Source organism: Eurypyga helias, unplaced genomic scaffold (genome assembly GCF_000690775.1).
Source record: "Eurypyga helias isolate BGI_N326 unplaced genomic scaffold, ASM69077v1 scaffold821, whole genome shotgun sequence".
Taxonomy (NCBI): Eukaryota; Metazoa; Chordata; class Aves; order Eurypygiformes; family Eurypygidae; genus Eurypyga; species Eurypyga helias.
The window spans coordinates 26116-37985 of record NW_010230045.1 but is presented as its reverse complement, the minus strand read 5'-3'; the positions used below and the strand labels follow the sequence as shown (position 1 = coordinate 37985).

General features: G+C 43.6%; 1 protein-coding gene across 1 annotated transcript in view; it reads left to right on the top strand.

Annotated features, from left to right (window-relative positions):
- Positions 1-5432: 5432 nt before the first annotated feature.
- Positions 5433-11870, top strand: part of LOC104516305 — a 16975-nt gene continuing 10537 nt past the window's right edge. The window contains exons 1-4 of the mRNA XM_010160595.1: positions 5433-5496; positions 6341-6649; positions 8862-9008; positions 9735-9866. Of these exons, the coding sequence (XP_010158897.1) occupies positions 5433-5496; positions 6341-6649; positions 8862-9008; positions 9735-9866 (652 nt within the window). The remainder of the gene's footprint in view (positions 5497-6340; positions 6650-8861; positions 9009-9734; positions 9867-11870) is intronic.

Below are 11870 nucleotides of genomic sequence, written 5' to 3'. Positions count from 1 at the left end.
ATTCCTGGGGGTGTGTGATTTTTTTTCCATGCTTTCCAGCTGCAGATTCCCATGCAGCTGCTTGGACTTGTTTGCATTGCTCAAGGGCAGTGCTGCCCTGTGCTCCAGAAGTGAAAGTGAAAATCCAGCCGCTTTTTAAAGCAGGGAGATGCTGGTGGTGTTCCTTTTTCTCTGGGATCCAAGTGTCTTCCTTGTCTCCTATGCAAAGTTCTGAAGAGGATCTGGATGAACTGGGAGCTGGAAAAGTTGCTCAGGCACATGGAGAAGGGAAGGGAGGAGGCACAAAGGCTTCCTTGGACGCAGGCAACTTTTGAGGTACTCACACTGTCTTCTTCTTTAGGTAATCCTGCCTTATGGCCAGTCTTCTATCTTGCAAGTTGTTGCTGCTTCCTCTTTTGTGTAGGCATTTAGAAACAGGCACTGAAAAGTCTGCAGCAGAGAGGAAATTATTAGTGTGTTTCATGTTTTACCCATAAGGAAGAAGTTGTATACCTTGTGCGCGTGATCTTGCTAAATAAATAACAATGTTTTTTACAGCCCTGACTGCCAACTTTCATACAGTTCTGCACTGCTTTCACATTGCTTGTGTGAATGCAAAAAACCAACAGCTTCATTAAGTGGTGGAGTTTTGTGTAAGTGTGGCTGACCACGGAAGTAATAGAATAAGTTTATTAGAGCATTTTCATCTTTATGTAATTCCCAAATGATTTTTTCCCACAACCAATTAACTTTGTTTTTCCTCCCATCTCCATAAGTATGTTTTGCTTCTATCCCCTTTTCCAGAATTGACATCCTGGCATATCTGCAAATAAAGGATAATTTGCAGGAGGCTTGCAGTAGAAATCTTTGCAACTCTCCTCCTTTTCAGTGAGCAGCTGTAACCCAAGCTGGAGCTTGATGTGCATTGTTTTCCTGGTGGCTACTGCTCTGCTCCCAGAAGAGACCTGTGGGGACCCAGATGGTTCTGGATTCGGATCAAAACCAAACAGAACCCAAACCAAAAGCATAGGTCAGTAGGGATACTGGTTTGAAAATAAAAGAAATTAAACAGTGAAACAGTTCATCTACCTTAGTAGGGATACTGGTTTGAAAATAAATTAAACAGTGAAACAGTTCATTCTACCTGTCTTAATGTGCTGCAAGCAGAAAACAAAATGTTAGTAGTCTTTTCTAATGGTTGCAGCGGAATATATTTTTAAGAGCAGTTACTGGGAAGCAGCATACTTTTAGGATTTTGCAGAGATTTCTCGGCTCAAGCACAGGGTCCTGCTGATTGTTTTCTGCACTGGCTTGCTGGAACTGCAGAGACAAACTGCATTCAGGCTCACTCTGGAAATAGCTGTTTTATCTCTTCCTGTGATTTTTTTTTTTAATTCAAAAAGCTCATTGAGAGTGCTATTCAGCAGATCAACAAGGTGAAACCGATACTGAAAAAATAAAAATATTAGTTTTTGTGTAAATTCTATGCCTTTTCCAGGAAAAGACTTGGGAGTGGAAAACAAAATTGGTAGGACCTTCTGAAGTTCTTTGGGTTTTATTTTGTTGCTTCCTTACTTCCTTCAGTAGTACCACTTGCTGCAAACTGTTTGAAACCAAAGTTCCCCTCCATGGGATACTTAGGGTATCAGCTAAATCTTTTCTGAAAAAGTATTGCATTATTCCATCAAGGCAGTTCTGCCAGACCATGCAGGTGTTACGTACTAAGATGCTCATAAAGCTATAGATCCCTGGGATGTATGGCTGGAGGAGAGAGAGGACGAGCAGGAAAATGCAGTGTTGGCAGATGGAGAATAGCACTGGATCTCCTGGCTCCATGACTGCACTTTACGGACAGTTGGAGAGAGAAGTGCATGTACATTGCAGGGCAGCAGCCCTGCTCTGCCATCTCCTCTGGACAGGACTTTGTGCGACCTCTTGGCACAGCTCTGTGCCTGTCGCCATGGGGTTACCAGCTGAAGTGACAGCTTCAGCTGAGCTGTGCTGGAGGCAGCAGTCCTACGTCTGAGGTTCCACACTGGAAAGGCAGTGAACCGGTTTACCTTGTGCTGGAGCAGGAAAATGCCGGTGTCTATCCAGAATTTTTCAGCTCCTTAACTTTTAACTTTGAGAGATGACCTTTTTTCTGGTGGAAGTGGTGCTATTGCGTTAATGACTAAGTTTCTTTTTAACTTGGCAAACATTGCATTTGTTTATTGTGTTGTGTTTGCTATGAAGTTATGGGAGACAGAAAAGTAGGAGAGTTTCAGATAGTGATTTTTACTCAAATAGACCGTTCTGAAACAAAACCTAAAGACCTTCTTAGGGCTCTACAACTTTCCGTTTCTGGTTAAATGTACTTTCTCTTGCCAGTAATCTCAGGCTGGCTTGTTTGTGGGCTCAGGTCTGACCTGGGGAAAAGCTGGTCAGTTGCTGTGATTGTTGTTTGATGAAGAAGCTCCAGATTCTCCCGATTGTTAATTTACTCATCTTCTGCTCGCAGCTGATTCACTTTTAGGATCCACTTTTTGATATGGCTGTGTGGACAACTTCTGTAGCTCTGAAAAGCAGAAGTTTGTATTGCCTTGAAAAAAAAGGCAAGCAGGCTTTGATTGTTTGTTTGTTTAATAGAAAAATATATTTTCTAGCGAAAGAGCATGTTTCATTTTAGATTTGAGTATTTTACTGTTAAAGTGAGTTTAAAACTGATGGCAGGAGGTGGCCAAGACCACTGGAGACTCTCAGAAACCTGCCAGAAAGGTTTGTGAGACAGACCAGTGGGTGGGGACAGAGGTTTGGTACAGAGTGTTCTGGCTTTAGAAAATGAAGAGGGGAGCAGGATGGAATGTCACCAGAGAGAAGAGGAATCATAGAATCATAGAATGGTTTGGGTTGGAAGGGACCTTAAAGATCATCTAGTTCCAACCCCCCTGCCATGGGCAGGGCCACCTTCCACTAGACCAGGTTGCTCCACGCCTCATCCAGCCTGGCCTTGGACACTTCCAGGGATGGGCCATCCACAACATCTCTGGGCAACCTGTCCCAGTGCCTCACCACACTTTCTGTGAAGAATTTCTTCCTGATATCTAATCTAAACCTCCTTGTTTTCAATTTGTACCTGTTACCCCTTGTCCTGTCACTACAGGCTCTTGTAAAAAGTCCTCTCCCAGTACCCTTGTATGCCCCCTTCAGATACTGGAAAGCTGCAATGAGGTCTCCTTGGAGCCTCCTCTTCTCCAGGCTGAACAAGCCCAATTCTTGCAGCCTTTCATCATAGGAGAGGTGCTCCAGCCCTCTGAGCATCTTCGTGGCCTCCTCTGGACTCGCTCCAAGTGCTCAATATCCTTCTGATATTGAGGGCTCCACAGCTGGACGCAGCACTCCAGGTGGGGTCTCACCAGAGCAGAGTACAGGGGCAGAATCACCTCCCTCGCCCTGCTGGCCACACTGCTCTGGATACAGCCCAGGATAGGGAGATGTCCTTTGAACAGAATGAGAGGATGGGCAAGGATGAGGCAAGAAGACCACAAAAGAGAAGACAGAATGAATGAGGACAGAAGATACAGACCTTAGGTTGAAAACTACTGGGGGAAAAAAGCAGTTATTGTCCTTAACCTCTGGGCAAGTAACTCTGCCAGATGTGCTGCAGCTGGTCTGTGAGGACTGCATCAGGCTGGCAAACATGCTTCAAGGAGGACAAGGAGGTATAATACTCTGGAGGTATTTAAAAGATGTGTACATGTGCTGCTGAGAGACATGGTTCGGTTGTGGACTTGGCAGTGCTGGGTTAACGGTTGGACTTGTTCATCATAAGGGTCTTTTCCAGCCTAAATGGTTCTGTGGCTCTAAAGTTGATGGCAGTCCCTTGGTACTCTGCTCACCCACAGGGGACTGGGGTTCAGGCATTGTTAATGGGTGCTTTGCAAAGCAGAAAACAGGATAAAGTGAGTATTGTGTGAAATGGTGCTGACTGATGTGGTTTTGGAAAAAAACCCCACCCAAAATCAAAAATACAGGAATTATTTTTACATGTATTGAAAGAGGATGAGAAGGGATGCTGCACTCCTTGGATGTGAGTGGTGTTAATACCTGGTGGGGCAAGAAGAAATTCTTACAAGATTGTATAGGTAAGAAGGAGCACTGTGCATGAAATGGAATAATTGGTCCCTGCTGTGGTGTGAAGTAGAAGTGGGTGGGTCACACCTTTGTGGGTGCGTGTGGTGCAGCACTAGGACCTCCGCTCGGTCCAGCATTGCTTGGGCCCTATGTGGGGGTGTTGAGAGCTCAGGGCACTGTGGAGGGGCCCCACATTTTATTCCACAGGGAATTCTGCAGATGGTCTGAAAGCTTGCCTCCTGCACCTGCCAGCAGCTGGAAAGGGCTCACTTTGCAGGTCATGTTCCTCCGGTCTCATCCTTTCCTGGGAATCAGGGTGGGACTCTCAGCAGCTCTAGACTAGTCCAGATCATGAGAGACGAGCAGTTATTAATTTCTGCTGAAGAATCAGTGCATAAATAAGAAGTAATGCATAATAAATTTTAAAACTTCCCCAAGGTACTCCATAGGTAGTGACATACAAAGACAAAAAAAAGTTGTTTTGGTGAAAGCTTCTAATGAAAACCCCTAAGGGCAAAACTGTTTGTGTTTAGCAGAGCTAGGCTAGTGAGGAAAGTTAGGGGAGACTTCCAGATATTTTTTTTTTTCACCTTTGGAAAGTGAAACTTGTGTTTTACTAGAACATATTTTGCAAATTCATAACAGTTTCTTTTAAATGATTGAGGATGAATGTATGACTGAATCCAAGACATCTTTTGAAAAGAAACAGAAACTTTTTCTTTGGTTTGGTGGGGATTTTTTTTGGTTGGTTGGTGCGTTTTGTTTTGGGTTGGGTTTTTTGTGTGTGTGTGTTGTTTTTGCTTGTTTGTTTTTTTAATTAATTTGAACAGATTTTTCCCATCTGATCTTCCAAGTAAAATTAAAATTCAATTTCACAATAAGTGTTTCATCTTAGTTCAAGCAAAACATTCGTTCAGGGTTAGGGTTAGGGGTTAGGGTTAGTCTGGAAGTGGTAGCAGGTCAAGACAGTATTTGTTGCACGTACAGCTGAGTGATGTGTGCAGGGCCACTGCATGAGGAGCTTGAGATAGAAAGGGTTGTGAGTTTGGCATTTGCAAAAGCTGCCTCAAAGCGCAGTAGCAGCAGGGCAGCATGAGTGTCACTTTGCCTGCATTCCAGCTGTCTTGGCTAGAAGCAGCTTTACGCACTTGGACTGGAAGTTCTTTTCTTTTTGACTGGAGAAAGATAGTTTTCTCAGAAAGATGATGGATCTGAAACACTATATTTAATGTCCAAACAGGGAGATGACTGAGGGAGGAACCTGGTGAGCCTGCCCTAGGATCGTGGGAGGTCTCGTGGATCATCCAGCACCACTGGAGCTGAGCACGCAGGGCAGCCTGATGGACTCTCCCCACTTCACGCTGTTATGTTTCCTGTCTCTGACCATTGCAGCTCCCCGTCCAGGTGAGTCTGCTGGTTTGAGCTCGTTGCTTTGCACTGCATGTTAGTAGCTAAAAACTTTTAAATTATTACTAAAAAGCTCAGTTGTGTCTGGTTAAAACTGAGACCACAAAACCACTAAGGTGAGAAAAGAAATTAAGAAGGTGAAGGTTGATTCATCTGACCTGTCACTATCACCGAACTTGGGAAGAGTAACTGCTTGGATCTGCCTGGCATCAGATGAAGTGGCTCCTCGCTCGAAGAACTGGTTCTTTACCAGGGCAGTCTGAATGAGTAGGACCTCTTTGTCAGCTCTCAGCATGCAGCCCAAGCACACTTCAGCCAGGCTGCCGGGGCATTTTGGCTTGGGTGTGGAACTGTTGCCTGCAGGAATACTGGTCTGAATCAATGACAGTGACCTGGGCAGCTGCATGCGGCTCTATGTAGTCTGTCACATCAGCTGTGAACTTCATTTTTGCTGGGATCTGGATGTCTGCTGGAGATATACCTGATAGGATTCTGCCAAGGAATTTTGGAAGAAAGAAAATAAGAACGGATGATTCGTCTGAGCCTGTCTGTTCAGACGAGGCCTCTTAGCTCTACAAAAGGAATGTCTTTCAAGTCACTTCCCAAGCTGACAGCTTCCTAGTTAAAACCCCAGTGGCAACAGCAGGGGGATTATGTCATATTTCTAGCCTAAAAATTATTTTGGGGACTGGGCTCAGTGACGTATAAAAATTGTCCATTGGCAGATAATGTCTCCTAAGCCATGACTGGGATTGTCCATCAAAACTAATCTCATTCTCTAACACTAAAAGTCTGGGGAGAAAACTGGTAGAAAATAATTTTTCTTTGTCTTCTCATTTAGATATTGCCCTGTCCAGTGATGGCTCTGTTGAGAGGTTACAAGAGCCTTTTAGCAAAACACATGTGACGGTCTACCACTGCAAAGACTGTGAGAGCAGCATGTGCAAATCATCCAATTACGAAGACTTTGAAAAAATTGGTGAAACACAAGATAAGGCATTTTCAAATGAAGTAATTCAGTTGGTGACCAGTGAAACGGTCATCACTATGTGCTTTCATCAAGAAAATACTTTTCCTAAAGGAATTTATGCCATTTTCTGGGAGAAAGCCATGGGGGTAGGAGACTCATGTGGCATCCTGAATTTTGAAGGTATGGTCGGTCTACTAGGAACCTGGTTGTCAACATGTGGAAAACATATTTCTGGTTATGAAACTGAGCTCTTGTATACATTTGGGCAGACAGTGAGATTAATGAGTAAAGTAACTTATCAAAGTTATTTTCTTTTGTGAAAAAAAGTCATTAAGTCATTCACAAAACCAAATTAAATTCTCTCAGGTGAAACACTGCTTAAAAATACAGCAGTGGAGATTCAGATAAATTCATGGTTTGGTTTGTTGTTTGGTTTTTGGGTTTTTTTGGTAACAGCAATTCTCATGGTCAGAGTCTGTGCCAGTTTGCAATGTATAAATCCCATCTACTTCAGTCAGTACACACTGAAATCCACATTTAGCCTAAAGAGCCATTCTGTGTTGCTCTTCTGTACGATTCAGTAAATAACCAGGAAGTGTCCTTCCAGTTTTCTACTGAAACTGTCAAATTCAGATATAAAAATGCCTGTCAGTACAGGTAGCAAGTGGCTTCAAGAGGGCAAAGCTTCGTGCTGGATCAGGTTGCACAAGTGCGATTTAATGGAACTCCATCCAAGTCAGTGACATTTCACCATTTAACATCTGATTGGATATATATTTGGCTTTGCCCTCCTGGCTGTAGATGATTCTCTGAAAACAGCTTTCAGCATCTGTCTTGCTAGACTTAGAGCATCCTTTCTAATCTTATTGCTGACAGAAGAAAACGAAAAAATTCTCAACCTCCATGTGATTTTGTTCAGCCTAACAATTCCTTTTGTATTTAATTTCTGATCACTGTAAACGAATTCTTTCCTGGATTTATGCTTATCCCTGCAAAATATCTACATGCTGTTACCACTGTGTAAAGCTTGTATGACACTGAAACGTTGTACTGGGTTTGCATGGCAAGGTTTTGGTAGTGGGGAGGGGTACAGGGGTGGCCTCTGTGCAAAGCTGCTAGAACCTTCCCTGTGTCTGACAGAGCCAATGCTAGCCGGCTCCAGGATGGACCCGCTGCTGGCCAGGGCCGAGCCAAATCCAGTCATAGCCCGCCCCCGGATGTGCCCCGCTGCGGGCCAGGGCCGAGCCAAATCCAGTCATAGCCCCACATGGGAAGGACCCACACTGGAGCAGTTACTGAAGGATTGTAGCCCATGGGAAGGACTTGTGTAGAAGTTGTTTGTGGAGGACTCTCTCCCATAGGAAGGACCCCGCACCGGAGCAGGGGCAGAGCATGGGGATCCTCCCTGTGAGCAGCAGAGACGCCTGTGATGAACTGACCACAACCCCCATTGCCCATCCCTCTGTGCTGCTTGGGGGGAGGAGGGAGAGAAAAGTGGGAGTGAATTTGAGCCTGGGAAGAAGGAAGGGGTGGGGGGGAGGTGTTTTAACATTTGGGTTAATTTTCCTTTTATTCTGATTTGACTAATGATAAATTAACTTTTCCCCAAGCTGGGTCTGTTTTGCCCGTGACGATATTGCTGGGTGATCTCTCCCTGCCCTTATCTCGAGCCGTGAGCCTTTTCTCCCCCCTGCCCAGCTGAGGAGGGGGGTGATAGAGGGGCTTTGGTGGGTACCCAGCCTCCAGCCAGGGTCAGCCCACCACAAACATCCATAGTGAAAACTGGAAACTGCTGTAGACACAGATGCCTCTCTCCCTCAAGAGGTGGATGTGTTGAGTGTGGGATGGGTAGGTAGGAAGAAGTTTTGATGATAATGGCCTTTACATTTCTCACCTTTTAGAAGAGGAATAAGTTCTATAATGGCACAGTGGCATGCAGGCTAGACAGGAGAGGCACTCTGGGGTCTCTGAGCTTTATACAGCTGCTGGTCTTCCCTGTGCCTGTTCTTTGGTTCCTGTGGGTAAATGTTAGGTCCAAAGTTTTTTTCGTAATTATTTTTTATAATAGAATTTCAGTACAAAAAGGTAAGCTTTTACAAATGTTTTGGTGTTCTTAATTGCATGTGAGAACTTTTTTGTCATCTTCAAATTCTAAGATTTCCATTGTTGGTTCATAAAACAGCTCATCAGTTTTAGTGAGAAGAAAATCTAAATGATGACTGGTTGATTTGAACAGTTAGTGAATTATATATGATTATAGCAATCTCTGATTTTTTGGGGTGTAAGAAGGATCCACTTTTTTGACCTATTAACCTCTTTATCCTTTTTAACACTTGGTCAAAGATCTTATAAATGATCCTTATTTATAATTAAAACCTCTTTTATCTTTCAGCTTCTTCAGAAAATGTGAGGGGTAACGTCATTAAAATTTGCTGTGGAGCAAAGACAGACCTCTCAGTGCCCAACACTCCGCTAAACTGTTACACTGAAGAGTCAGATGAAAAAACCACAACACCAACAGTCAATATCACTGTTGAAGGTAATCTAGATTAATGTCTTTGTGTGTGTTAGCCCTTTGCTTTGAGAGAGTTTTGCCCAGACAGCTTGATATGAACAGTTTTACATGGGGTGGGTAGGTATAGCTTTCTGCAACTGCAGCTATATAGCTGTAGACATAGGAGTGCTGAGGGAAGGCGGTAGGTGATACACGCGCAACAAGTTTCCAAGTATTCCACTTGCCAGCAAATGGTAAATGAAATTTCACCTCCAGGCTAAGAGGACATTTGTTGCATACAGTTATTTTTATGTCCAAACTTCTTTCACTATAGAAAGCCCTGTCATCTTCCTTAGGTTAGGGGCAAACAGGGCATCTTTGCTTGAGACAAGTAAACACTATTTATCCTTTTCTGAGGAGAGTCCTTGTTAAAGGGGCATGGCTCTTTGTTTTTTCTGTGTTGTTTGGGGTTTTTTTTGTTTTGGGTTATTTCGGATGAGAGAGTTATTCAAAGCTATCTGTTGTGGTAGAGAGTCAGGGATTAGCTTCAAATGTTGATAGAGTCATTTGTTGGTTACAGGTAGTAAGATATCCTAAGGCAGAGGCTGTTTGTTCCCTGCTTCATCAGTTCCTTCTCTCATTATCAGCTTTTGCGGGGTACATTGCAGAAGCACCAGGCCCAGTTCTTCCTAGCTGGTTCTTTTGAGGCAGGCTCATTTTTTGGCACACCTGTTTGATTCACTGTGACTCTTACTTTCTTCTTCTCCGCAGGTAATCCTCAATTTTCAATTGGCACAAAGAGCAAGATTAACATCATCATCATCATCATCCTCGTAATGTTTCTTGGGGTTTGTGGAGTAGCATTGGCAATATATTGTGTTCGACAGAAGCAAAATGGTCAAGGTACAGCCTGGCAAAATATGTTTTCTATGGGTAACATGCCTTTCAGGCTGCGCAGGTAGTGGAAAAAGCATACAGGGTTTTCTTTCTGGATCTCATTTCCATGACATTGTTTCTAAGGTTGCTAAATGATATTCAGTGTGAAGGGCAGGCTGGGATTACAGCAGGTATGAACTGCACCTCTGCATTTGGCACCATGCCATAGTCCCCAGTCAGCTGGTTTATTATGAAACATAAGCACAGAACAAACTTCCTCATTGTTACAGTCATACAGCCAAGCGATTGCGGTGCTCAGCCTTACCTCAGTGGGATCCAGTTCCTTGGAGCAGTCTCTGCAACACTGCTGTGCAGCTCCTCCTGCAGAGACACATCCCAGCCCAGGAGACTGCTGAGCATCCAGATGTGGGCTGACAGGCCCTTTAGGTGACTGGGTCTCACTCACAGCTCTGCTGAAGCTGAGACATCTCCCTGTTACTGAACTAGCCCATCCTTTAGAAACAAATGCTGGTTGTTTCTTTCTAAGAGTCTAAGAATTAATTCTTTAGGTCTGAATTTGTTTAAGGTTAACTTGTTGGTTAGAAGTTAGTTAAAGCCTGAGATTTTTATCTTGTGCTCCCTTTCTAGCGATTGGAAAGAAATAGCTGTCTTGAGAAGATGACTCATCTCACCTTAAAATAGTTTTATGATGAAACAGATGAATTACCTTCTAAAAGTTCCTATTTCTCTCTGGCAAGACTAAAGGAAGCTAATGGGAACAAGCTGAGATGTTTGAATACCTACAGCTAGATAGAACACAAGGCTGTCTGTGAAAAATGAGTTGCACAAGTGCTTGCAAAACCCAGTAAAGATGACACAATGCAGTTGTTATAGTAAGACATATTAATAGATATATTAGTGTGATAGGTAAAAACTTATTGCTAATGCCTCCCCTGAAGTCCTGCCCTATGGTGTAACACACAATGATGATTCAGGCTTGTGTTAGAACCCCTCTAAGGGAAAGGCTGACAGGCCACAGCAAACAGGGCAGAGTTTCAGCAGAGAGGCCATGAACTCTCTGTGCAATCAAGGTGCAACCCATTCACCTTTCAGAGCAAGACGTGGTCCAGTAGCAGGTAGGAGAGGATAGCTGCCCTGCAGACTTCACAATGCAGATTTTGAGGACTAAATACAGGCAATGGGATTATAATTCTCACAGAAATCAACCTGTGTCTTTGGTGGCCTCACAGATGTTTTTTCCTTCAATTCTGCAGCTGTTGGAAAACACAAATGGGCTCCTGTTGTGTAAAACCTCGGCCCTATTTGAAAAACATCTAAAAATGAGAAAACCAAGACTCTATGCCATCAGCATACTCTGCAGTAATGATGTACAGCATTCAGCTGAAGAAAGAGATGCTCATTTTATACGAGATCTCATGGGAGGTTTCACAAATGTACTGTTGTGGTATAATTTCTGCCAGCACCTAAGTACCACGTAGCAACTCACTTACTTCCCCCCATCCTCCAGTGGAGGAAGAGAATCGGAGGAAAAGACAAGGAAACTCATGGCTTGAGATAAGAACAAGTTAATAATTGAAAGCATATGAAATAAAATAATGATACCAATACTACTAACAATACCAATAATACATGATGAAAACAATGGAAAGGAGAATAAATTATACAAGCGCTCACCATCTGCCAACTGACTGAGAGCCAGAGCTGGAGAGAGTGAGATAGAGAGAGCGAGCTCACCCCTGATCCAACCTCCAGTTTATATACTGATCATGATGTTTTATGGGATGGAATGTCCCTTTGGTCAGTTTGGATTAGCTGTCCTGCCTGTGTTCCCTCCCAGTGTCTTGTAGAGAAATAGTTGGGAACACAGGCGCAGCACCAGAAACCAAAGAAGTCCTTGACTGGGTACAAACACTCCTTAGCGACAACAAAAAACACACAGCCTACCAATACTCTTCTCAGTGCAAATCCAAAACGTAGCCTCATAGTAGCTACTGTAAAGAAAATGAACTC